Source organism: Strix uralensis, chromosome 4, assembly GCF_047716275.1.
Source record: "Strix uralensis isolate ZFMK-TIS-50842 chromosome 4, bStrUra1, whole genome shotgun sequence".
Taxonomy (NCBI): domain Eukaryota; kingdom Metazoa; phylum Chordata; class Aves; order Strigiformes; family Strigidae; genus Strix; species Strix uralensis.
This window is the reverse complement of record NC_133975.1, coordinates 697,217-723,903: the sequence shown is the minus strand read 5'-3', so window position 1 is coordinate 723,903 and position 26,687 is coordinate 697,217. Positions and strand designations below refer to the sequence as shown.

At 61.9% G+C, this 26,687-nt stretch overlaps 1 protein-coding gene across 1 annotated transcript; it reads right to left on the bottom strand.

Annotated features, from left to right (window-relative positions):
* Positions 1-1,738: 1,738 nt before the first annotated feature.
* Positions 1,739-18,398, bottom strand: SIGLEC1 (sialic acid binding Ig like lectin 1). The gene is made up of 22 exons (XM_074868206.1): positions 18,295-18,398; positions 17,553-17,909; positions 17,167-17,463; positions 16,519-16,782; positions 15,530-15,784; positions 14,954-15,124; positions 14,499-14,798; positions 13,404-13,658; positions 11,772-12,074; positions 10,880-11,134; positions 9,812-10,105; positions 8,975-9,229; positions 7,981-8,286; positions 6,836-7,090; positions 5,510-5,815; positions 5,078-5,329; positions 4,390-4,689; positions 3,986-4,240; positions 3,324-3,620; positions 2,480-2,579; positions 2,317-2,389; positions 1,739-2,066 (listed from the first exon to the last, which is right to left on the bottom strand). The coding sequence occupies exons 1-22, from the start codon at positions 18,341-18,343 to the stop codon at positions 2,049-2,051; spliced, it is 5,217 nt and encodes a 1,738-aa protein (XP_074724307.1). The 5' UTR covers positions 18,344-18,398; the 3' UTR covers positions 1,739-2,048.
* Between the last annotated feature and the right edge of the window lie 8,289 nt (positions 18,399-26,687).

The following is a 26,687-nucleotide window of genomic DNA, read 5'->3' as shown; positions in this document are numbered from 1 at the left end:
ACCCTGCCTGCAACGCTGCCTGTGACACTGCCCGCCACCCATGGGCTCAGCACTGCTCCTGTCCCATCCCATCCCATCCCATCCCATCCCATCCCATCCCATCCCATCCCATCCCATCCCATCCCATAATATCCCATCCGATTCCATCCCATCCCATCCCATCCCATTCCATGACATCCCATAATATCCCATCCCATCCCCCATCCCACCCCCCATCCCGCCGGGGGCCCCCAGCCCCACAGAAATGCCCACGGAGAGGGGTGAGGGGCTGGGAGAGGGGGGCTGAACAGCGATGGGGACAATTGGGGACCTCCCTGGGGAAAGGTGGGTTAGGGAGGGGGGGGTGGGGGGGGCAGCCATGAGGGTCCCCAACCCACGTTATGACTTGGGGGGTGATGCTGCAGAGCTCCTGCACTGGGGGGTGCCCAGAGCCCCACTGGGCAGCCAAACCCCCCCCCCCAGAGTGTGGCCTGGGAGGGGGGAGCGGGACTGGGGGGCCTGGACCCAGCAGCGGGCAGGAGTGACCCCGGCGGAGCTGCCCTCACTCACAGCACTGGGACGGGGGGTGGAGGGACTGGTGCTGACTGGGGGGTCGTGGGCCATGGACAGGGATGGGGATGGGGACAGGGACAGGAACAGGGACAGGGATGGGGACGGGGATGGAGATGGGAACAGGGACAGGGACAAGGATGGGGACAGGGATGGGGATGGGAGCAGGGCTGGGGCCAGGGACAGCCTCCCCCCGCACAGCCCTCCCGCCAGCTGAGCAGGGCCCTGCTCTCCCTCTGGGCACGGACACGGGGGGACACTGCCCCGGAGCGCTGCTGTCCCCCCACCCCACCCCTCCAGGACCCTCCTGCCCCACGGGCCCCCCCTCCTGTCGGTGACACCGGGAGCCGCAGCAGAGCTGGAAATAGGGCTGGTGGGTTAGTAAATTTGAGCACGGCGAGGTGACTGGCCAGTGTGGGGGCTGGCTGGCTAGTGGGGGGGGTGGCTGGCTAGTGGGGGGGTGGCTGCCTCTCCCGGAATGGCAGAACGCTGCTGGGGTGCACGAAAAGGCGGATAAACGCGGGGATTAAGCTCCCACCGGAGCGGAGCATCGTCCCCGAGCCCCCGCGCCCTGCACGGGAGGCTCCAGCTCCATCCCCTGAAGCACTGAGCCAGCGAGGTGGCCGCAGGGTGACATCTGATGGCAGTGGGCCAGGAGGGGATACACCGGGGGCTGCAACTTCTGCCAGCGAAACCCTCCCGCAGCCCCCAGCCCCTGCATGGAGCTGACAGAACGGGGGTCTTTGTCCCCCGCCTCTTCCCGGGCACCGAGGGGACACGTCTGGCCTGGGGACACCTTTGTCCTCCTGTGCAAGGGGTTGACAAGACACTTTGACAGGGAAATGGGGTGCTGGGACCGTGGGCTATCTCCGAGCATCACGTCCCGCTGGCTGTCGCTCCGCAGTGGCCGTGGAGCGGCTTTGGGGGGATAACGTGGGGAAAAAATCACACGCCAACCCCAGAGAGTCCCCGGGCGAACCAGCCCTGCCCGTCCCTCCGGCTCGTCACCCTTCCCAGCGCGGGGTGACAAACCCTTCCCAGCTCATCCCGAGGGACACCAGCCACACGTTGCCCCGGGTTTTATTTCCAGAGGGAAAAATAGCACCAAGCGAGGCCCCGGCACGCGGCGGTGGTGATTTTGTGAGGGGACAGGAGGACGGTCCCCAGGCTTGCAGCCACCACTAGGAGATTTTTTAATTTTTTTTTATTTATTTTTTTTTTTCCTGGGGTTTTGCTGCTGGAGAGCAGCGCCGAGCCGTCACGGCTTGCCGGTGCCTGGCACACGCGGCGGCGAGCGCAAACGGTGCCCGGCATGAGAACAACAACCACGGCGGGGAGGGACGAGGGGACACAGCGGGACAGGAGAGGGGCAGAGGGGGCCGGGAGGGGCCGGAGATGAGGCTGGGTTATCCCCAGTGCGGTGGCTGCCTGGATCTGGCCAGGTCAGGGCTTCCAGCACCAGCTGCTACAGTTGCTCCGGGGCCAAAAAAACCACCAGTTTAGGAAGATCCATCCACCTGGAAAAAGTTGGGGTTGGTGGGGGGCCTGGGGTGCCCCCAGAGCATCGCCTGGAGGGGTGAGCACCCCTGTGTGCTGGGAAGCCCCCCTGGGGTGACCCCACGAGGGGTGATTCCGGCCCTTTCCCCGCTGGGCCAGACCCCGGCAGGTGTGTGAGCCCAGACCCACGTCCCCCAGTGCCCCCGTGGGGATCCCCCAGGAGCTCAGGGTGGGGGGGTGGCTCAAATCTGGCCCCACCAAGGTCCCCACCTGCACTTGCTCCTGTTTGTTCCTCAGCTCGAAGGTGTCCTCGGCAACAGACCAGCCCCCAAACTTCCTTATCCTGGACAGGAGGAGAGGGAGATGCCACCCCCAGTCCCCACCGTGGGTCCGTGTCCCCCCGCCCTATCCCCATCCCAGCCGGGGACGTTACCTGGTCCACATCTTCAGAGCCAGGAGAGTCAGCGTGGCCACGCAAATCACAGCTAGGAGCAGCCCGGCCAGGACGGTGAAGGCCAGGAGGTGGGTGAGAGCTGCGGGCAGAGGGGAGCCGGGGCAGATCCCTGCCAGGGCTGCCGGCTCGGAGCAACTGGAGGAGGTTTTGGGGAGCCCTGCGGTGGCAGGGGGGGACACCCCACCTGGCTGCAGCGTGGTGTCACTGTATGTGGGACCCCCCCTCCCAAGGGTGCGCTGGGATGGGTGAAGGGGACACTGGGGGGGTGGCTGCAGGTTGGGGACACCCCTGGGTACCACTGCCAGGTCCCTGGGGCTGGGGGCAGCCAGTCGGTGGCTCGAGGACACAGCAAGGGGGGGGTCACGGGGACCAGGCAGGGACACTCGCTGCCCCTGCCCATGTTTCTGGGTGCCACCCCAGGCTGGACAGTGTCCTGTCCCCTGCCAGCACCTGGGAGCTACCCGGCACAGTGACAACCGCTGCCGTTTGCCGAACCCGAGCCAGGTCCTCTTTGCTTTTTTGACCATTCTGGCAGCACAACTTAATTTTCTACTTCTGGGGGCTTTTTTTAGCCCTTTCATAAAAACCAACCTGGGATTCTTTGGGAGAAAAGCTCCTTGAGAGGAAATACCCAATTCTCACCATAAAATTCTCTTTTCCCACCCCCCCCAAAGACTCGTGGCTGATTCAACCCACTCCTGCCGGTCACCCCCACTGCTCTAAAATCATCTTTCTGGCACAATTTTGTTTCCCTGCCGAGCCCCACTGTCCCTGGCAGAGCACCCCAGGGTTCTGGGGTGTGGGAGGGGGACACCCCACTTACTGTGCACATCAAAGTAGGCACCGGCTGTGGCGTTGCCCAGGGGGTTGCCGGCCACGCAGACGTATTCCCCCGCGTCCTCCGGCCCCACGGCGCCGAGCTCCAGCCGGAGGGTGTTGTGGGAGGGGGAGGCGCGGACCCCTGGCGCAGTGGCCGGGGCCAGGCTGGAGGCCAGGAGCTGGCCGCGGCGGTACAGGGCGATGGTGGAAGCCGGATGGCTATCGGCCGTGCAGAGCACGATGCCCACCCGCCCGCTGCGGTTCTCCAGGAAGGTGCTGATGGAGACGTCCCGGGGGGGGTCTGAGTGGGGGAGACGGGGGCTGGCGATTCGCTGTGGCGTGGGACCCCCTCAAACGCTGGCCCAGATGCTTGCCAAGGGCTGCTTAATGCATCTATCCCCCCAGGTGGGATCTGTTGGGCGATTCACATCCCCTCTACCCCTTCGCTTTCCCCCCTCCCAGCTGGAGAGTCCCCCCCCAGCCCTGAGCATGTTGGCTCTAAATCTCAATTTTGAGGGGTTTCCGCAGCCGCTGCTCGACAAAACCCCGGCGTCCTCTTCCCCGGAGAGGAGCAGGGCAGGGAGAGGAGGAGGAAGAAGAGGAGGAAGGCTGTGTGGACTGGCTGCATGGTGGGGGCCTGTCCCCACGGGGCCGGGGGACACTCACAGAGCACGTGGAGGCTGAGCGGGGCCGAGGTGGCACTGCCCCGTGTCCCACTCGCCCGGCAGCGGTAGGAGCCGGTGTCGGCGCTGGAGACGCTGGGGAGGACGAGGGAATGGGCCGGTCCCTCCTGTAGCCACCGGCTGTTCTTGTACCAGGTGTAATTGGCCTCTTCGCCCACCCACGGGACGGCCGAGCAGGTCACGGTGGCTGTGGCACCTTCGGGGACATCTGCCGAGGGCTCAACCGTGACTGTGACCCCTGAGGAGGAGGAGGGAGGCCGGGAAGTCAGGGAGTGCCCGTGGGAAAACACCATCCCCAACGCCCCCCAAAAGACCCCCAAAAGCCACGCGGGAAGGGCCCACCCGGACCCCGACACGGGGCTCGCCGCGGCTCGGGGCCACCCTCACCTCCCGCGTCCAGGCGCAGGGACGAGGACGCGGTGCCGAAGCTGTTGTTGGCCGAGCAGACGTAGAGCCCCGTGTCCCGCGGCTCCAGCGCCCCCATTCCCACCCGCAGGGAGTTGGGGGCCGCCTGGACGGTGAAGCGGGGATCCCCTGGGCCCCGCGTGGAGGCCAAGGGCGCGTGGCCGGGCCCCCGGCGCAGGGCGATGTCGGAGGGTGGGAAGCTGTCGACGGTGCAGAGCAGGACGGCCTGCTGCCCCCCCCGGGGCTCCACCAAGGAGATGAAGGACGGCTCCTGGGGTGCATCTGCAAGGACAGGGATGGCATTTCCCCACACACACACCCCCACCCCACCCCTGTTCCCCCAAACAGCTCTGGGGGCAAGGGACCACCCCTCCCGTGGGGTTTGGGGGGTGACACGTTGGCTGCTGATGAATTAGGGGGAGAAGGGGCGCGATGCGACGCCTGGGAGAGCTTGGGACACTCCCCCCACCCCCCCAGGCCAGGGGCTGTGCTGCCTGTCACGGGATGTCACCAGGTGGCGACATAGACCGCAGCTCTGTGACAGTGACATCCCTCCCGGGCTGCCCTTGGGCCCCTCTTTGTCAGCAAGAATCTGGGGTGTGGTGGGGGGGGGTGGGTGATCCCGTCCCCCCCCCCCCCCCCTCCCAAAACGCAGCCGCCCCTCACTCACAGAGCACCCTGAGGGCGGCGGGGGGGGCCCGGCGGCCCCGCAGCCCCCTCCCCGCCTGGCAGGCGTAGGCACCCGCATCCGTGCGCCGAGCAGCAGGGAGGATGAGGAAGGCGTCGAGCCCCTCTGTCAGCCACCGCCCGTTCTTGTACCAGCTATAGACGGTGCCCAGGGGGGCACCCACATCCCGGCAGCTCAACGTCACCTTGGTCCCCTCGGGCACCTCGGCTGAGGGTCGCACCACCACGGTGACAGCTGGGGACAGCGGGGCGATGCTGGGCCTCACCACCATGTCCCCCCGGAAAAGCCTTTTCCCAGCTCCGAAGCCCCCTTCCCCCTTCAGTGGGGTGGGTGCGTGGGGTGGGTCCCATCCTGACACCCCTCGATGCCCCCAGCCCCGTGTCCCCCCCTAACCCACGCCGAAGCTGGACTCACCCCGCACACGGAGGGGCAGGGAGGCGCGGGCGCTGCCCAGGGGGCTACGAGCCCGGCACTCGTACTCGCCCTCGTCATTCTCGGAGGCCTCACGGAGCTCCAGCCTCAGCACATTGGGAGGGGGGGAGATGAGGTTGCTCTGCCCGGGGTGCTCATTCCCCGCGGGGGGGCTGGAGGCCACCAGTTGCCCCCCCTTGAGCAGGGTGAGCTCGGACGGGGGGTTGCTCTCCACAGCGCAGAGGAGGATGACTGCGGACCCCTCGCCGCTCTCCAGGAAAGCCTTCATCTCCAGGTTCCGGGGGGGGTCTGTGGGGAGGAAAAGGGGCGGGGGGGGGGGTTGGATAAGCAGCGTCTCAGCGAGTCGCAGCATCCCCAGGATGGGCTGGGGGCTGGGGGGTGATGCTCTGCTGCCAGGCTCTGCTGCCGGCAGCGCAGGAGCAGCAGCGTCGCTTCCCCCCCCCGGCATCTGCCGTCGCCTCCAGTTAAACCACCACCAAAAACCAGTCTGTGGGGTCATTTCTAAGCTCGGTTCTAACCTGCCGGCCCAGCTGGGTGCTCTGGCCTTGATAAAAAACACCCTTTGCCTGTCAAACTGAGGCAAACCCCAGCAGCGAGGCTCGTGCAAAGGCAGCGCAACTCTTGGTCCATAACGCCAAGAAATTTTAGCAGCATCCACCCAACATTCCCCATCCAAAATCAGAAGGAGGGAAAGAAGCAACGGCTTTGTTGCCGGCATCTCGGGCTCTCTGGAAGACGTTTCCAGGAGTGCTCCTCCGCCCTCACTCCTCGCAGCAGATTTATAAGTTAGAGCCGTCTTTTTCTAATAAAAAGGGAAGAAAAAAATCTTGCATTCTGCCTTGCAACTACATGGCTTTTTGCACGTCTTTTTTTAAACAAAGTCTGGTTTTCATTTTCCAAATCAGGAAAAAAAAAAAAAAATTTAAAAAAAACCCTGCAATGTTTCCTGAAAGCCAAAGATTTTTCTGTTTCAGTTTGGTACAAAGCGTCAGGATAAACTTGGGGCGCTTGGAGAAGCTTCGCTGGAACCTTCTGCAGGCGACATGGGGCTGCTGGCTGGGGTATAAAGCCAGGCTTAGTTACCCCTGGGACACAGACTAAATTTATTCAGCGCCCCCCCCCCCCCCCCCCCAATCTAAGTCAGGCCTTGCTACCTCCCACCCCCCCCAGACTATACCCCCAGGAGGGTTCCCCCAGCCGAGGGGCCCAAGGGACAAGTGAGACCCTGAGGATCCTCCCTGCCCCAGGTGGGTTCCGGGGACCCCCCCGCTGTGGCGTGAAGCCCCTCCCCCCCCCGTAGGGACTCACAGAGGACGTTGAGGGTGGTGGGGACAGAGCTGCGGGTGCGCGTCGGGGTCCGCACGGCGCAGTGGTAGGAAGCAGCGTCGGCAGCAGCAACGCGGGGGATGGTGAGGGCCGGCGTGGGGCCACCGCCAACCCAGAGCCCGTTCTTGTACCAGGCGTAGCTCAGCGCTTCCCCGCCGCTGCTCCGCACCGCGCACGTCAGGTTGATGGCATCACCCTCCTTCACGTCTGGGGAGGGGGAGATCCAGAGCCTGGCAGCTGCAGGGTGATGCTCAGGGTGAGTTGGAGGCAATGGAGGGGCGGTGGGACGAGCTGGTCCCATCCAGGATGTAGTTTGGGGCTCATTCTGTGGAGATGCTGCAGCCCCCTCCCTCCCTGCCAGCCCTCCCCATCCCCGTGGTGGCCGGGGGTGACACCCGTGGTCACGGATGGACACAGCAAAGTCAGTCCTCCAAGAAAAGCTGCAGTTCCCCCACGGGTGATTCTGTGATTCTGGGTGCGGGGGGGATACACGCGGGTCTCCTGTGGCACAACCCTCATAAACCCTCATCTTCCTCCCTTTCCTCCCTGTCTCTGTGCTGCCCACCCTACTCCAGCTTCCCCCTGCCCTCCCTTCCCCACAAGCACCCTCCATCCTTGCTCACCTTCACCCCTTCACCGTACCCCTACCTCCAGCGCTCCCCAGTTCTGCTCCTCCTCAGTCCCAGTGGCTCAAAGAATCCCAGAATCCCAGAATCATGGAGGTTGGAAAAGCCCTTGAAGCTCCTCCAGCCCAACCATGAACCTCACCCTGACCGTTCCCAACTCCACCAGATCCCTCAGCGCTGGCTCAACCCGACTCTTCAACCCCTCCAGGGATGGGGACTCCCCCCCTGCCCTGGGCAGCCCATTCCAACGCCCAACAACCCCTTCTGCAAAGAAATCCTTCCTAAGAGCCAGTCTGACCCTGCCCTGGCGCAGCTTGAGGCCATTCCCTCTTGGCCTGCCGCTGGTTCCTTGGGTCAGGAGACTCATCCCCCCTCTCTGCACCCTCCTTTCAGGCAGTTGCAGAGGGCCATGAGGTCTCCCCTCAGCCTCCTCTTCTACGGCTCCATCCCACCCGTCACCCCCGCCCGTCCCCGGTGGCAGCGCCGAGCCCCGTCACTCACCGCCTGCTGTGAAGTTGGCCGCCGCGCTGGCGTTGCCGAGGGTGTTGCTGGCGGAGCACACGTACTCCCCTTCGTCCTCCAGCAGCACGGGGCCGATGCTGACCCGCAGCGCATTGAAGGCCGAGGTGACGGTGACCCGTGGCGGGGTGGTGACACGGGGCGACGCCGCTGTCGAAGCCACCAGCACCCGGTCCTTGAAGAGAGCCAGCTCTGCCGGCGGGCTGCTGTCCACCGTGCACCGCAGGACGCCCCGCTGCCCCTCGGGGGTCTCCAGGAAGGACGTCAGCACCGGCACCCGGGGAGGGTCTGCCCAGACAAGATGTTACAGGGACCCCCAGAAACCCCCGAGGCTGCACCCAGAGCCTGGCCCCAGCTCCCAGCCCCTCGCCCCAGGGTTGTATCACCCTCCCCAGCTCCTCGGGCACCCCAAGGGGTTTGTGGTGGCTCCTGGCATTGGGGTGAGCACCAGGGCGGCAGCAAAGCCTCCCCCTGATTTTCCCTCTGTCCCAAAAAGACGTTTCTCCTAAACTGAAGACTCGAAACGTGGGTGATTTCAGCTCAGCTGAAACCTGTTGTTTGAATAGAACCGAAACACTTGTTATAGCATTTTTTCCCCTTTTTTTTGCCACACGGCGGGCAGGAGAGCTGTGGGGCGGCCCCACCGCTTCTCCTCAGGAAATTCTGCTTGAGGGGGACCGTGACCAACCAGGGTGGGGCTTATTCAGAGCAGGGAGTTATCAAGGATACACCCCCAGAAATTTCCCACTTTTAACACTTTTCTAAAGGCAGAAGATGTCTCGTTACAGAATCACAGGATCACCATTCAGGTTGGAAAAGACCCTGAAGATCACGGTTACAAACCCTCCAGCGCTCTCCATCAAACCCAGGGTCCTCCTGTGCGCAGGACACAGCACCATCCCACCCCCAGCACCCCGCTCCCCCCCCCACCCCGGCCTCGACTCCCAGGAGGGTCCCTCAGCAAATTCCCACTCACAGGAGACGCGCAGGGCGACGGCCGGGGAGACGCTGGTCGCCGCGGGGCCGCGGGCTCGGCAGTGGTAGGAGCCGGTGGCCGCGCTGGTGACGCGGGGGAGCTGGAGGATGTTGTCGGGGCTCTCCTGGAGCCGTTCGCTGTCCTTGTACCAGGTGTAGACGGTGTCGTCCGGCCGCTCTCCCGCCACTTGGCACGTCAGCGAGACGTCGTCTCCTTCCCGCGCCTCGGCAGAGGGCGAGACAAGGACGCGGGCGGCTGGAGGATGGGGAGGGGACGCTGCCAGCTCAGAGGGCACCGTGGCACCACCGAGGACAGAAACCAGCCCCCCAGCCCTCCCATGGCGCACGTCTTGGGGCTCTTGTTCTGACCCCCACAACCCCGGGGCTGGCACTAGAATTTATTTTTAAGAAAACGTGTCGCTCACTGTCCCCGTGAGCTTCCCCGACCCCCAAACTCCATCCCTTGCAGTGCCCAAGAGGGGTTTGGAATCAGGTGCCTGGTGGGGTGAGGGGGAGACTGAGCTGGCACCCCCGGAGCAGCACCCGGAGCTTGGGTGGGATCCAATGGCGCTGGGTGGGTGCACAGACCCCAGCTCCCATGTGGACACCCCGACGGAGACACATTCAGATCAATCAGGGCCACATCCCCACCCAAAAAATTAATTCAGTCGGGGATTTCTGTTACCCCCCAGCCCAGTAACTGGGGTGCTGCCTCACCCCAGGCTCTGGGTGCAGAGGTGAGAGGGTAGGGGTGCTGGTTAGGCACCGGTGCCCACCCGCAGCCAGAAACACTCCCCCCAGCATGGGTGTAAGCACGGGTCCAGCACACGGTCCCCACCCTGCACGCGGAAGTCCAGCCGTCGGGCCGCGGTGCCGTGCGCGTTGGTGGCCGTGCAGCGGTAGCTGCCGTCGTCGGCCGGTGTCACCTCCCGGATCTCCACCCTGAGGGCGTTGGGGGTGGCCAAGACGCTGACCCGTGGGCTGCTCCCCACCTCGTCGGTGGCCACCAGCTCCTCGCCCCGGTGCAGGGCTAGCTGGGCGGGAGGGTTGCTGGCCACCGAGCACTGGAAGATGGCCAGGCGGCCTCTCTCTGTCTCCAGGAAGGCTGTCAAGTGGGGGTCCCGCGGGGGGTCTGGGCAGGGGAGAGAAGGGGGGTCCTGTAGCTCTTGGACCCCAACATGGGGGGAAGGGGAAGGGGAAGGGGAAGGGGAAGGGAAGGGAAAAGGAAAAAAGGAAACAGAAAAGGAAAAAAGGAAACGAAGAAGGGAAGGGAAGGGAAGGGAAGGGAAGGGAAGGGAAGGGAAGGGAAGGGAAGGGAAGGGAAGGGAAGGGAAGGGAAGGGAAGGGAAGGGAAGGGAAGGGAAGGGAAGGGAAGGGAAGGGAAGGGAAGGGAAGGGAAGGGAAGGGAAGGGAAGGGAAGGGAAGGGAAGGGAAGGGAAGGGAAGGGAAGGGAAGGGAAGGGAAGGGAAGGGAAGGGAAGGGAAGTCAAGTCTCATGGTCTCATCTCTGCTGGCCAGGGCCCTGCCACACCCAGGGGGACCACACCATCCCCAGGGGGGCCACATTGTCCCCACCCACAGCACCACCCTCATGGCTTTTCAGGGTGTGCTATACCACAGGGTGTCCCTCAAACCTCTAGAAGCTTTGCAGCTGCAGGCTCACATGCCCGTGCACACATTAAGCGCGTGTTTACTTGGTAGGAAAGCAAAGATGCCACAGACAGCGGCACGGCTGCCCACAGGAGGAAGCCCCAGGACATACACACGTGCTCGAAGCCCCACACGTGCACCCACGTCCGCCCTGCCCAGCGCCATGCGTGTGAGCGGAGGGGGGCACCCTGCCATGGACATAAGCTACAAATCCAATATAATAACAAACCCCGCAGCCCCCCGCAGCCCCTACGTACACAGCACGTCCAGAAGGACGTCGGGGGAGCTCCGGCTGCTGCTGTCGGTGCTGGCTCTGCAGCGGTAGAGACCCGCATCCGTGCTGGCCACTTGCCTGAAGACCAAAGAGGCGGCTGAGCCCTGGGTGAGCTGCTGCCCGTTTCGGTACCAGGTGAAGTTGGGCAGAGCCGGGGAGTCGCTGTTCAGCTGACAGGTCAGGTTGGCAGGGTGGCCTTCCAGCACGTGGGAGGACGGAGCCACGGTGATACTGGCGGCTACAGGGAGAGGCAGGACGCAAATGGGCTCCGGCATGAGCCCAGGGCCAGCACCGCCTCAGCAAAACCCCTCCCCAGACCAGCCAGGTAGCAAGTGACTTTGCGGCCATTCCAGAAGGCAGATGCCAACTGGTCCTGCAATGCCGTGATGGGGACAGCTCTGAGCTCCAGCTCTGGTGGTGGTGGGCTACCAGCCCCCCAGGGCCTCCCTAGCCCAGGGATGATGTACCGACAGGATGGGGCCCATGGGAACTCCCTCAGCAGCGTTTTGCTCAGCATCCGCGGTCACGCAGAGACCAGGGTCAGCAGGGAACTCCCCCCCAGGAGCTGGAACGGCCATGAGGAGCCCTCCAAACCCACACAGAAAGGTTGGAGGGGCTGGCACAGCCCCCTCCTGTAGCAGCCCCCAGTTTAATCCCACTCACGCTCCACCCTAGCACCAGGCGACTTGGGCACGGCAGCTCTTTTGAGATTTCACGGGCACATGGCCCGTTTCTGCTCATTCCATCCCTCTGCCGCCATCACCCTTGCTCTGCTGAGCTCATCTCCTTCCCTGGCGTTCCCTCCCCTCTCCCAGGGTTTTCTCAGATGCTGTGGGGCTCCATCCTGCCCCCCCACCTCCCCACCCCGTGCTTACTCTCAGCCCTGAAATCCACGGCCGCGCTGGCGTTGCCTTGCGCATTCCCAGCCTGGCACCGGTAGGTCCCTTCATCCTCCAGCACCACGTCCTGGATCTCCACTTTCAAGCTGTTGTAGGATGAGGTGGCGCGAAGCCGGGGGATGGAGGGTGGGGGGCAGCCCCACGTGCAGGCGATCACTTCTGGTCCCCTCCATAGGGTCAGGTTGGCCTCTGGGTCACTCTCGACAGTGCACTGGATGACGCCCAGGCGCCCGCCCTGGCTCTGCAGGAAGGAGCTCAGCACCGGCTGCCTGGGTGGGACTGCAGGGTTCAAACAGAATCCCAGAATCATGGAGGTTGGAAAAGCCCTTGAAGCTCCTCCAGCCCAACCATGAACCTCACCCTGACCGTTCCCAACTCCACCAGATCCCTCAGCGCTGGGTCAACCCGACTCTTCAACCCCTCCAGGGATGGGGACTCCCCCCCTGCCCTGGGCAGCCCATTCCAACGCCCAACAACCCCTTCTGCAAAGAAATCCTTCCTAAGAGCCAGTCTGACCCTGCCCTGGCGCAGCTTGAGGCCATTCCCTCTTGGCCTGCCGCTGGTTCCTTGGCTCAAGAGACTCATCCCCCCTCTCTGCACCCTCCTTTCAGGCAGTTGCAGAGGGCCATGAGGTCTCCCCTCAGCCTCCTCCACACTAAACCCCCCCAGTTCCCTCAGCCGCTCCCCATCACACCTGTGCTCCAGACCCTGCACCAGCTCCGTTGCCCTTCTCTGGACACGCTCGAGTCATTCAATGGCCTTTTTGGAGTGAGGGGCCCTAAACTGAACCCAGGGATCGAGGGGCGGCCTCACCAGTGCCGAGCACAGGGGTAAGATCCCTTCCCTGTCCCTGCTGGCCACGCTAGTGCTGATACAAACCTCTGGTGAGACCAGGATGGATTCCCAAGGTTGGGAGAACCCCATGAACTGGAGGGATTCCTGCTTTCCAGTGCCACCAGAGCAGCTCCCTGGCATCCCACACACCCCCAGCTGCCAAACCCTGGGGTCCTACATCTGCAGGGTCTCTGCGAGGGACCTGCACCCCCAGGCACCTCTGGTGGCACCTCTGTTGTCACCCGTCTTGAGCTCAGGGGGCGAGTGCAGGTGTCCAGCCCTACCCCAAATCCTGGGGCAGATCCGCAGAGACCCCGGTGGTTTGGGCATGTTTTTCCTACCACCACTACAGAAAAATGCCATTTGGTCAGGACTGAAACTTCCTAATGGTGTTTTTCCTCGTTTGGTATCAGGGAAGATTTTTATTTTATAGCACAGAAAATATCTGGAAGACAAAATCCAACCAGAATATATTTTTCACAGGGATCATTTATCCCTGAGAATTCAAATTTAATTTCACGGGACATTTGAAAACTCTTTGGTTCTTGGGAATTTGAGGATTCTGCTAATTTCTCCTCCCCCAGATTCACAGATTTACATATAAAAGGGAATTTTCTGCCTTTTCCACACTTCCACTCAGCGCTTGACCGTGCTCAGCGCTGACGGGGGAAACCTTGAGGTGGGAGCAGCAGAGGGGCTTCCCACAGCCCGGACCCAGGACCCCCCCTCTCTGTCCCAGCTGTTAGCGGGGGGAGACCCCCCGGCAGCACTTACAGAGCACACGGAGCGCGGTGGCCGCCGACATGTCGCTGCCGTTGCTGCTCCGGATCTCACACTGGAAAGCGCCCGCGTCCTCGTCGCGGATGGAGGAGAAGATCAGCGTCGGGGCTGAGCTCTCCCGCAGTCGCTTGCCGTTCCTATACCAGGTGTAGAAGGTCTCCTCCGCCCCCCGCCAAGCCCCCAAGCAGGTCAGGGTGACGGCTGCCCCTTCCCACACCTCTGCCGAGGGCTGAATGAGGAGCTCCACAGCTGGGGGAGGGATGGGAGAGGGATGATGACAGGGAGGGAGGTGAAACCTCCGCCGCAAACCTTCGCCCTTCCCCTGGCTCCATCTGCCCAAAGCTTCCCTCTAAGGCAGGATCTGGGCACCCCCCTCCCTCGCAGGGGCCCGTGGAGTCCGTGGCTGCACCTCTGGTGGGTGACATTCCCTGGGGACACTCCCCAGCCCCACAAGAAGAGACAAACGGGGCCTTTCCTGAGCCTCCCCACGCCCCGTCCGAGCGCTCCCGGCATCTTGGAGGCATCTCGGGCAACTTGAAACAGACCCCAACTAACTGTTGTGGCACCCAAACTTGGGTTTATTTTCTCTGGAATTGGGCCCTCAGGGCCATTTTGGTTTCTTTGGGCATTCTAAGGAAGGTTCCTCTTGGATGAGGTTTTGGGGGGTTTCCTCTCCTCTTTTTCCACGGCCACTGCCCCTGTCACCCCAAATCTCTGTGGCTGGGGAGCCACAGGGTTGGGGGGGGCAGCTCAGGGGTTGGGGCAGGAGCCGGTCGCCACGGCATGCCCAGGTGCCACGCACCGCCGGGGGCTTGTGGGGACAGGGAGAAAACACTTTGGACAAACTACGGATTTTGCATCATTTTGAAAAAACAAAATTCAGGAGCACCTCCAACTCCACCAGCAGCTTTGACCCCCAAGGTGGGGAAGGCTGCAGGGAGGGCACAGCCACTCCATAACCCCCACGACACTGATGTCCCCCAATGCCACGCAGGTCCCTCCAGCTCTCAGAGCTGCATGTGTCCCCCGCCTTATACCAGCCCTGCAGAAACAGCCCCCACACCCCCGGGGGGGTTCAACGGGACTCACCGCGGGCAACGAAGAGCTTGGCGGCGCTGGCGTTGCCGTAGGCATTGCCGGCCATGCAGCGGTACTCCCCGCTGTCCCCCGGCCCCACGCCGCGGATCTCCAGCCGCAGGGCATTGCGGGTGACGGTGACGCCGAAGCGCTGGCGCGGGGCCGCTTGCGACCCGCTGGCTGCCAGCAAGGTGCCGTCACGGTAAATGGCCACGGTGGCCGGGGGGTGGCTATCCACGGCACAGCGGACGATGGCCAGCCCGCCGCCCTGCGTCTCCTGGAAGAGGGTGATGGTGGGGGGCCGGGGGGGGTCTGTGGGAGGGGAGAGGGTGCTGCAGCTCAGGGGGGTCCCAGCGCTGTGGCCGCTACCTGCACATGGGCCACCAAGCCTCACAGCCACTCCACCGAGCTGCTTTCCCCCTTGCGTAAGTGGGTTATATTTACTCGCAGAAAGGTCAGAGCCAAACCCAGGGCGATTTTATTTTTCCCTTGACTTGCAAAAGCTCCTGAGCTGTTATTATCATCTCTGGCTCCTCGGTCGGGAACCTCCCAGCAGTTTATGGAGCGTAACCGATTAGGGGAGGAGTGGGAGACGCTGCAGTGAATGGGCTGCTGCAGCAAGAACCGCTTAACGGTCCCTTCAAATGTGGCTTGTGACCAGAAATTGCTGCATTTATAGCAACTTCTACCCAGGAGGGCTGAAACCTCCCTTTCAACTGGACCCCAGGCGTTTGGGGCAGAGATTTGGTTTTGACTCACAGAATCACAGAACCATCGAGGTTGGAAAAGCCCTTGAAGCTCCTCCAGCCCAACCATGAACCTCACCCTGACCGTTCCCAACTCCACCAGATCCCTCAGCGCTGGCTCAACCCGACTCTTCAACCCCTCCAGGGATGGGGACTCCCCCCCTGCCCTGGGCAGCCCATTCCAACGCCCAACAACCCCTTCTGCAAAGAAATACTTCCTAAGAGCCAGTCTAAAACAGGGGGGGTTTACATAGCCCCGGGCACGAAGGGACCCTGGTCTGGCAGGGACACACTCACATGTCACGCTCAGGGTGATGGCCTGGGACGTGTCGCTGCCCCGGTCGTTTGTCACCTTGCAGGAGTAGTAGCCGGCATCGCTGGCGGCCACGTGGTGGAAGACCAGGGTGTGCGCTGTGCCCTCCTTGAGCCAGGCACCGTTCTTGTACCAGGTGTAGTTGAGGTCTTGGCCCTCCCTGCCAGGGATGTCACAGGACAAGGTGGCGGCCGTCCCCTCCCGCACCTCGGCCGCAGGGCTCACCGAGATCTCCGCAGCTGACGAAGACGGCACCGTGGTCAGGACGGGCTCGGAGGCAGCAGAGCAGCCCCCCCGCAGCACGGGACAGAGCATGGGGGCAGGCGGGAGCCCCTCTGCCCCCCCAGGGGTGACAATGGAGGCGGGAGGCTTTTGGGTTTGTTCTCTGCCACCGACGCTTTGCCAGTTGGGGTTCAAGTTCTGGTTCTCATGCAAAGCCCCAGGTGGGTGCGGCAGCATCCTTCACCTCTCACGGGCTGCTCAGGGGGGTCTGGGGGGAGCAGACTGGCCCCACCTGCACCAGGCTGGGGTGGGGGATGCTCCCCGCGGGGCTCCAACACTGGCAGGCCCCTGGGTGAGGTGATGTGGCAGCCTGGGGCTTGTTCTGCTGGAGGGTCCTGGCTCCCCAGACCCCCCCCAGCTCCGAATCCCCCCGAGCTCTCACGACCGAAGCCTTGCAGCCAGCCCTTCTCCCCGGGCTTGGCTGGAAATCCCTCCCTGCCCTGTCCTCTGGGCCTCGCCGTGAAGGATGAAGGATGAGTGACACGATGGAGGCACCACAGTCCTCCAAAATGGAGCCGCCAGCTCCTGGAGCAGAAATTGCTGCATTTATAGCAGCTTCTACCAGCTGGTACTGGCCACCTCGTTGCCAGCCCCTGGCCCAGACCCACTGGGTTTACTCTTTCCCATTCCCACAGCCCCGCTCTGCCTCCAGTGATGCCCCAGCCCCTGGCCAAGCTCCCCTGGCACTCACAGAAGATGTAGAGCGTCACAGGGGGTGCCACGCCGGCCCCAACGGCGTTCTTGACTTCACAGTGGTACTGCCCGTAGTCCTCACGGCGAACGTCCCGGAGGGTCAGGATCTGCTCGGTGCCCATGGCCACCCCGTCCTTGTACCAGTGGTACGCCGAGATGGGGGGGTAGCTGCTGCTCACCTCACAGGTGAAGGACACCGTGTCACCCACGCGGATGTTCTGCGCCGACGGGTTGACCGACACCTGGGTGTCCTTCGGGGCATCTGTGGGGAGGACAGACAGACATGGCGGGCAGTGGTGAGGCTGGGCAGGACCCGCAGGATGCTGCCATAGCCTGAGGGTTTGGTGAGGGGAAAAGGGGGGTTGGAAAAAGAGAGGAAAGCTGCCACACTGGCAGCAAAGAGGGGTGGGAATGGCAGGGCATGCCAGAATGCGCCCTGGAGCTCATTTATGGGACCAATGTTGGCTCTGGCCATGGAGAGCAACAGGAGAGGGAGGGAGAAGCAGGAGGAAACTCTGCTCTGGCTTTTTGGGAGGAGGTGCAGTGGGTGGCAGGAGGGGGACACGGATGGTGTGGCTATGGCAGAGGTGCCCCCGTCCCCCCCTGCTGCGCTCAGCCAGCCGCCATGCAGAGCCGCCCCACGTACGTCTCACCCGCAGGACGACCTCCCCGGTCGCCTTCCTGGAGCCGTACGAGACTTCGCAGAGCAGCTTTTTGGAGTGGTCCTTCCAGGAGAAGGAGGTGGTGAGGGTCAGGTGGTGGCTGACCTCACTCGTGTCCAGCTGGACCCGGCCAGCCACCATCGAGACCTGGGGGTCGTAGCCCTCCCAGCGCAGGGCGACGTCGCCCGGTGGGCAGACGTAGGGGGTGGAACACTCCAAAGTGGCCATTTGCCCCTCGGTTTGCTCCTCGCTGGCAGCAGTGCTCGGGTGCTCAAGGTCATCTGGGGATGGAGAGCAGAGGGTGGGATGTCTACGTGGGGCAGGGAGGGAGTCGGAGAGGGGTTGGGGGGGGATTCACCGCTGTACCCACCCGAAACGCTCAGCACCACGTCCTCTGTCGCCGACCACCGGTCCCCATTGACAATCTCGAAGCGGAACCTGTAAGGCCCGCTGTCCTCCGGCGTCACCCCCCGCAGCAGGAGGGTGCAGTTACCAGCGGCAGGGTCCCCCAAAAGCTGGGCCCGGTCCCTGAAGTGAGCATCCACCTCCTGGGCTTCCGAGTGATACACCAGCAACTTCTGCTCCTGGTAGTCCTTGTACCAGATGGCCACGACGCCGTCGCTGGCCTCTACATCATCAGGGTAGCTCAGGGTGCAGGGAATCATCACGCAGGAGCCCCTGACACCCCGCAGGGACTTGGGGTACGCGACCCCCCATGAGCCAAGGGCTGTGTCAGGGGGGAGATGAAGGGAAAAGGTGGGTCAGGCTGCTATGAGTGGTCTGCAACCCCCCCGCTTCCCTCCTGGGACCCACTGGGGCCACGTCCCATCTCCTGAGCTGCCTGAACAGGCAGGGAGGTGACAATGGGGGTGGGAGATAAAACCCCCCAGGGAGAAAATTTCAAGGTGGAGAAGGAGGAGATGATGGGGAAAAGCTGGATCTGTGGGTGGTACTTTCAGACAGCACATGGCAACAGCTGGATTTAAAAAGCAAAGGCCTAAAAAACTAGTAAAAAGGGGAAAATTGCTCCAGGCAGAAGCGGAGCCCTCCCACCCATACTGGGGGGAACCCAAGTGGGACGGGAGGAAGCGGGTCCCTCGGTGCCACCATACCTGGGGGGATGAGGCTGGTGAGGAGGATGAGCCACTGTGGTAGGGACATGGCAGCACCCTGGGCACGGCTGGGGGTCCCTGGCTCACGCCGCAAGGTGGGGAGGTGGCCGGTCTTCGTGGTCAGCGTTCGGCAGAGGGGACCCTGACAACAAGAAGAGGTGGCCAAAGGCCTTGAAACATGTCGCCTGTCAACACGTTCTCAATCCACAGAATCCCAGAATCATGGAGGTTGGAAAAGCCCTCAAAGCTCCTCCAGCCCAACCACTAACCTCACCCTGACCGTTCCCAACTCCACCAGATCCCTCAGCGCTGGCTCAACCCGACTCTTCAACCCCTCCAGGGATGGGGACTCCCCCCCTGCCCTGGGCAGCCCATTCCAACGCCCAACAACCCCTTCTGCAAAGAAATCCTTCCTAAGAGCCAGTCTGACCCTGCCCTGGCGCAGCTTGAGGCCATTCCCTCTTGGCCTGCCGCTGGTTCCTTGGCTCAAGAGACTCGGCCCCCCTCTCTGCACCCTCCTTTCAGGCAGTTGCAGAGGGCCATGAGGTCTCCCCTCAGCCTCCTCTTCTCCAGACTAAACCCCCCCAGTTCCCTCAGCCGCTCCCCATCACACCTGTGCTCCAGACCCTGCACCAGCTCCGTTGCCCTTCTCTGGACACGCTCGAGTCATTCAATGGCCTTTTTGGAGTGAGGGGCCCAAACCTGAACCCACTCATCGAGGGGTGTAAATCCTGCCGGCAGCGGCAGCGTGGTCTCTGAGAGAGAGCAGCGGGGCTGGGGAGGGGAGAGAGAGGACCCCCAGTCCCCCCAAACTCTTACGGGAGTTTAAGGAGCTAGTCTAGGCTTTGCAGCGAGGTGACAAGGTTTACGGAGCTTATTCATGTGCTCGTGGCACCCATGTGACGCGGCGAGCAAATGAAGAATAGTTCTGACACAGAAAATGTTTCCCCAACATTGGATATTTTTAGGAATCAACAGGACAGGGTGCTGGGCCACCTCGTCCTGCCAAGAGAGGTTGGACCAGATGATCCTAGAGGTCCCTTCCAAGCTGGGATTCGATGGTTGTATGCCAATGTGCGTGCGGCGTGGGATGGGGTCGTGCAAATGCCGGCTCTGGACGCTGGGTTGAAAATAAAACCGAGGGCAAAGGAAAGCAAGCGGATATCTGAAATTCAGAGGAGAGATACTTCTAAAGAAGCGCTCCTGGGGAAATCTCCGAGAAGGCAGAAATCCCAGCCCCCTGCTCGCGGCCGCCGGCTGAGCTCCCAGGGGGTCTGAGTGTCTGCAGGGGGCACAGACGTGGGGACGGGGGACAGAGGGACGCGGTCGGGCTCGTGGTAAAGCTGCTCCAATATTCCAGCTGCCGCAGAGGAAGCAACTGAACCGCGGGTGCAGAGGGACGAGGAATCTGGGAGTGGGGCCGGAGGAGACAGATTTTTCGACTCCGCAGTTTTGATTTTAATCAGAGCAGCCGTGGTGAGGAGGAGCGCGGCTGCGGCCCCCCCCCGGGCTCTGCCTCCGCTTTTTGGTGGTGTACATTCACGTGGGGTGGCTCTAACTATGGATTTATCAATTTTTAATAGGCTTAATGGCTTTTTGCAGCTCTGGACCTAAGCAAACTGATGAAATTATTTTTGAAATTTAAAAAAATTATTCTGTCATAAACCAGATTCTTTTTTTTCTGAATTTTTTTTCATGATCATGGAAACCGGTTAATTGATTTCAGCTCAGATCTTTATCACACAGCTCAGTAATCTTTCCATATTGAACGAGGCAGCTCTTTACTCCCTGAGCCAACCTTTTCCTCCCTCAAACAGTGGTTTGCTACTTTGCTAACACCTTTTTTTTTCCCAACATATGCTTTGAATTTACTTGCTGCTAATTTGGTTTAGGGAGGTATTTTAGACTCCAAAGCCCTCGTGAGAGCTTTGGTTTTGCCTGGGATTTTTCTTGGCCAAACTGAAGCACCAAAAGCAAATGAAATGGCCCCTGGGTGACCATGCACACCGTGGAGGGGGTCACCCCTCCCGTTCCCCCCCAGGCCAGAAATAGCCTGTGGGATAGTGGGGGCCACTGGGCTCGGGGTGAAGGAGGAAGGAAGCACCGGGGTCGGCTTCCCAGCTCCTCTCTTGTGCCGACACCGAGTTTCGTTTCTTCTGCCGCGCTTCTCCCAGTTTCGGTTTCGGGGCAGCGTGACCTCGAGGGGACCCTCTGCACAGGATGGGGACCCCAGCACCCCTCTGCCCACCTGCCCCATGCTGCGACGGGGGGACACAGCAGCCCGTGGTGGGGCCCTGCTGCTTGTCAGCTCAATAAAATTAAAACATTTGTAAAAAATTCTTGACAAAACCATTTGTAGCAGCCCCTGCGGGAGCGCCCATGTGCACGATGTCAGCCACGTCGCACACGCCGGAGCAGAACGTGTTGTGCTTTATCACCTAATACCAACTGGGCAAGAATATTTAGATGTCGTGCACCGGGAAAAAGAGGCGAAGGACCCTGCGCCGGTCTCCTCTGTGCCCAGAGTCGCGCTCAGCCTGGGATCCCACCGGCCCATCTGCTGGACGAGGGCTCCTGAGTGTGCTGGTAAGTTCAAGGGAGACCTCAAACTTCTTCAAGATTTAGTAAAAAATCACCTATTGGCGTAGAAATGTGACAACTGGGGCTGAGGGCAAAGAGGGGCAACTTCTGGTGTTGGACACTTCAGCCTCCATCATGTCCCAGTGCAGAGAGAGAAACAGAAATGGGGACCATGAGCAGTGTCCCCCCAGGACAAGGGGTGGATGCGGACCCCCCTGCCCGTCCCCACGGTGCTCCCACCCACCACACCGCTCCTTGGGGCCGGGGAGCCCACGTCACTGCTGCCTGTGCCCTCCTGCTGCCTGCGAGGGCAGCACTGGCAGCAGGGAGGGAAGGGGACAAGCCCTGTACCCCAACCCTACCCCACCGCTGCGGCTGTCCCGGCACTAATCCTGCCCCAGTCCCCGAGGCTGGGACAGCACCCTCTGTGCGGGGCAGGGGGGCTGCTCTGTCCCACCCCATGGCAAGGGGCCCACGACCACCCCGTGCCACCCTGCCAGCCCCAAGGGGGTGAACCCCGGGGCCAATCTCTGTCCTGGGGGTCCCCATCCCGGGTGTCCCCAGGGAGCAGCGGCATTACCTGGCAGTGCCGGTGCCTCTGGTGACGCCGGTTCCCAAGTGGTGGCATCGGGGGTGGCATCTGCCCCTCTCGCCGCCCAGGGACTGGTATTTATCTGGTGCGGGGGGTGAGGAGCCCAAACCAGCACCACTTCCCCGTTCAGGGGTTTGTCCCTGCCGCTGCTTTTGGGAAGTGGCTGACATCATCAACTATTTCTTACTTTTTACTGATTCAGGGCTCTTTCAGGACAGGGACTGCGGTGGTCCCCAAGGGAGGATTTTGCAGCACCCCAGGCCGTGCGGGACATGGGGAAGCTGCATTTTCTTTGCAGTATTGCTCTCCTGGCACCCCCGAGCCCCTCGGGGTATCCTTGGCCAGAGCCGGAGCCAGGCGATACCTCAGCCCCGGCGACACCCCCCAGCACGCCCAGAGGGTCTCCAGGTTTAGGGCCTTGCTGGGATCCCCCTGCCTGGGGTGGGCAGTGCCACTGCCAGCGTCCTCCCTGGGGTGACCCATCACCCAGAGGCTTTATTCTGGCTGTTAATTTGTGGGTTTTCACTGCAGCACGTCCAAAATAAGGAGAGGACTCGGCCAACCTCCCCAAAGTGGTTTTAGACTGAATATCAGGAAGTATTTCTTTGCAGAAGGGGTTGTTGGGCGTTGGAATGGGCTGCCCAGGGCAGGGGGGGAGTCCCCATCCCTGGAGGGGTTGAAGAGTCGGGTTGACCCAGCGCTGAGGGATCTGGTGGAGTTGGGATCGGTCAGTGCTGGGTTAACGGTTGGACTAGATGATCTTCAAGGTCCTTTCCAACCTGGATGATTCTGGGATTCTGGGATTTTGTGAAGCGGGTTCCCAGTTCGGCGTCGCGGCCTTTGGCAGCCACACGTGGGGATGAGGAGGTTGGGGCACGACCCACTCGGCTTTTCGGGACCAAATCATCCCAGCAGCATGGCCGCCCCGAGCCTGACCCCGCAGCGGGACCTTCAGGCAGGGGCTGAGCTCATCTTGGGCTCATTTGGGGCAGGATCCAGATCCAGCCTCCACCACGGGTGCCTATATCTAAAATAAAGGGATTTATTTTAGCTCGCCAGTGCTCTGGGTAGCACTGGCCCTCAAATCTGCTGGCTCAGGGTCAACACTTGACCTTGTGTGAGTGGGCTGGGAGTGTGGGAAGGTGCCCTCTGGCACCTCGTGCCGTGTCCCGCCGTCCCTTCCCCAGCTGCTCCGTGTCCATGCCAGGCTTGACTCAGCTGGGCCGGGTGCTGAGCCAGCGAGGCAGCACAGGCAGCTGCCCGCCACTCCCCTTCGGGCTGTGCAGTGCCGGAAAAACGTTGCGGGGGAGCGGGGAGCCGGTGCGGGGAGGAGGTGCCGCTGAGGTGAGGTGGGGTCATCGCGCGTTCCCACCCCTTTTTGGGAAGGAGCCGAGCTGCGGTTCCTGACACAGCATCAAGGGAAAAAAACCCTGACTTGGGGAAATGTGTCCGTATGACATCTGGGCTCAGGTCCCAGGGCTTCTGGAAAGGGCTGGTGGCCACCTGGCCCCCAGGCAGCAAAGCCTGAGGCAGTTCGACCCAGCTCCAGCCCTTGTTCTGCATCAGCTTCCTCAGCCTCCGCTTCCCTCTGCTGGAGCAGACGCCGTCTCCGCTGCGCCCTCGCGCTGGGTGCTGCCGTCCCCGCTCGAGATTTGGGTGCCACCAGGCCTGGGTGTCAACGCTTCGCTCTCCGGGGTCTCTCAGATTCAAACGCACCCCCACGGCGGGCAGCGGAAGGTCCTAAAGTTCCCCAAAAAGCAGCTTCGTGCCCAGCGTGCACTAACCCACCCCTAACACACTCAGGAGAAACATTTGATTTATTCAGGCCTGGGCACTCGGGGGACTTTTCCACAACTCAACTATTTATACACAAAATTTGCACATATTCAGTACACTGAGGCACATCTACTAAATAATTGGTTATGATTTCTACTCTCAGCGTGTCAGTCAGTCCCCACGCCTCGTCTGCACCCTCCACCTACTTCTTTTGAGTCTGGGGTGTGGCGAGGCGCTGGGTCACGGCTTGGGGGTCGCGATCTCCCCCCACCAGAATCATCATCTAGTTCCCTCAGAATCTGGCAGACATAGGCAGGTTCACAGAACTCCAGAATCATGGAGGTTGGAAAAGCCCTTGAAGCTCCTCCAGCCCAACCATGAACCTCACCCTGACCGTTCCCAACTCCACCAGATCCCTCAGCGCTGGGTCAACCCGACTCTTCAACCCCTCCAGGGATGGGGACTCCCCCCCTGCCCTGGGCAGCCCATTCCAACGCCCAACAACCCCTTCTGCAAAGAAATACTTCCCAATATCCACATTAATCCCATTAATCTTACCTAGGCTTCCATTTTTTGTCAGGTATGCACAATAAGGGTTTTTTTTCAAGGTTAATCGTCTGTCTCAACAGCTAATCATTTGGTTTACATGGTGCGATTTTGTTCCAGAAGAAAAAATTGATTCTGAGCTGCAGATCATATGAGAAATATTACTTTTTGGTCATTGGGTAAATTTTTGCTTTTTTATCCTTTCCAAGTCCCTTTCCAAGAGCTGTTGGATACCCGCACCCATCTCCAGAACAATCGGGCTGGGTGAGCCCCCACGGAGCCTCGTCCCCCTCTCCGGGCTCATCCGTGGGGCCAGCAGCCCCCTTGCCCCAGTCGCCCTCGCCCTGCCGATGCTCAGGACCCCAGCGCCTGGCAGTGCTGGCTGGCAGCCCCCCCGCACCCCCCTGTCCCCAGGCAGCCAAACCACGGGACCCACGGGCATTCCCAAATCGGGGCCAGAGGAGCTCATCATCCCCACGGGATCAGCCGCTGGCGGCCACGCAGCCGCTGCCTGTCCCCAGGGGCAGCAGCCAGGGCAGGGCCCCATCCAGTTCCTCTTTCCAGGTCCCCAGCCACGCTCCCCCGGGGTGCCGGCCGCCTGCAGAGGGGAACCAGAGTCAAAATAAATGAAGAAAAATCAGGGCAATCAGTGAAAGTGTGCAGTGCGTCAGCAAAACCCGTGCCCAGCGCCCAGGGAGGGAGGGGTGGCCGTTGCTGCAGCATCTTTTGGGGGGGGAAAAGCTCTTCCGTGGGGTTCCCCCCCCTCACCCCATGATGTCTGAGCACACACGTGTCTGGCTGCGTGTTCCAGGGGCCAGGACTCGGGAAAAATCAAGGCGGGGGAACGGTGGGAAGGTCTCCACTCGCCCTCCTGCATACCAGCATGATAAGGGACTGCCTGGGGGCATCCCAGGAATTTGGGGGGGGGGCTGTCAAGAGGGAGAGGAAAAAATTCCGCGGGAAGAGCGAGAATAAATCAACCGTCCCGCCCTGGCTGGCAGGGATGTGCCAGGCATCTGGCCCAGGGCCCGCCCCCCGCGGCTGAGGGCACCCCAAAACCAGCTCCATAGTGGGAACGGGGGCAAAACGCAGTTCTCCCCCCCAAAAAAAATTTGCTTTTTTGGCTTTCGGTCAGCTGGGAGCTGGAGGAAACAGGCGGGAGAGGAGGAGGCGCTGGAGGATGGGGCCGAATCTCCCTGCAATCCCCCCCCAAAGCCTCACCTTAACCTTTCTGGGGTGAAAGGCTGAAAGAAAAGGACAAATAAAATAAAATAAATAGCCGCTCCGCTGGCAGACAGGCTGTAAAACCGCGGCCAAGCCCCGGCGTCACCGCGCTCAGCACTGGCACCTGAGTCAACAGAGATTATTTTTCTTTGGGAGGGGAGATGGAGAAGCACTGCCCTAGCCCGGGGCGGGGGGGTCCGGGGGGGGGCAAGTGCCAGCCAGGGCTGGTGGTCTGAAGGGAAAGGGGTTGCTCTGGGGGCGGTGGGGCAGCCCCCTGGCCCCTGCCCCCCACACACACACACTTTATGACAGATATTGGGGACCTCCCGCACGGTGGTCTGGGCGCAGCCGCCGCACCTCTGCGAGCCCCCCCACATCGCCCCCAGTGCAGACGCCCCCCAGCCACCCAGGCATGGCCAGAGCCAGGCACATATGGATCCCCTCTCGATGGAATGCGCCGGGGGGTGCCGAGGGGGGTTCCAGGTATTTAACTCTTCCCCTCCAGCCCCACCGAGCCCGTTCAGGCTTGCGGGAAGAGGCGGTTCCCCCCGGCCCCCCCCCGGGTCCCCAACGCCGGCGGGCTGCCAAGGGTCACCCAGCCCTGGGAAGCTGGCCCAGCTCATTTCAGCGCTGGGTAAATATTTTCTTTGGCAGTGGGGTAGGTGCGAGGCCCCCAGGAGGTCCCCCCGGCTCCCCCCCCCTCCCCGGACACTGGCTGAGGTCTGGGGCGGGGGAAAAGCTGTGGGGAGGGGGTGTGAGGTGGGAAGGGAGGGCTGGAGCCCTCAACCAGGGGGTGGGTTAAGGGGCCCCTGGGATGGGATGGGGTGGGGATGGGATATTATGGGATGGGATGGGATGGGATGGGATGGGATGGGATGGGATGGGATGGGATGGGATGGGGTGAGATGGGGTGAGATGCGGTGAGATGCGGTGAGATGCGGTGAGATGAGATGGCATGGCATGGGGATAGGATGGGATGGGATGAGATGAGTTGGGATGGGATGGGATGGGATGGGTTGGGATGGGGATGGCATGGCATGGCATGCATGGGATGGGATGGGATGGGATGGGATGGGATGGGATGGGATGGGATGGGGTGGGATGGAGTGAGATGGGATGGTATGGCATGGCATGGCACGGCATGGGGATAGGATGGGATGGAATCAGATGGGATGGGATGGGATGGGATGGGATGGGATGGGGTGGGATGGGATGGGATGGGGGGGTTGGCGGCTGCTGGTGGGGTGCAGACCCAGGGGTGAGGGGCCACGGGGCTGAGACAGAGGTGGGGGGGGAAGCAGCTGGAGGAGCAACACAAGAGAGCCCCACTGGGTGAGGGGATGCTGCGGGCTGAGGACCGGGGCTGCACTGTAGGTTCAAACCTTTGCTCGTGCCTACGGGCAGAGCATCACCTGCCCAGCCCCACCAATAAAATAAAAATAAATAAAAAGCCCTGGCGTGAGGTGGCCTGGGAGGCGCCGCTGGTTTCTGTGCTTGTGAGAGCCGAAGTTTCAGGCTGAGCTGTTGCTTGACTCAAAGGAAATGTTTTGGGTTGGATTCAACATCTCTGGGAGATTTTAGCATTCACATATGTAGAAGCAAAGGAGGCTTTCAAGTGAAAAATCAATTTCAAATGCACAAATCTGACTTTTAAATTTAGGAAACGCCGGACTGA

Excerpts from the sequence above, each read along its gene's own strand:
- SIGLEC1 (XM_074868206.1), bottom strand. The coding sequence starts at position 18,343 with ATGTCCCTACCACAGTGGCTCATCCTCCTCACCAGCCTCATCCCCCCA. Across the intron at positions 17,464-17,552 it reads CGTGGTGCTGAGCGTTTCGG|ATGACCTTGAGCACCCGAGC; the intron begins GTGGGTACAGCG and ends CTCCATCCCCAG. Across the intron at positions 14,799-14,953 it reads GAAAAATAAAATCGCCCTGG|ACCCCCCCCGGCCCCCCACC; the intron begins GTTTGGCTCTGA and ends CCCCTCCCACAG.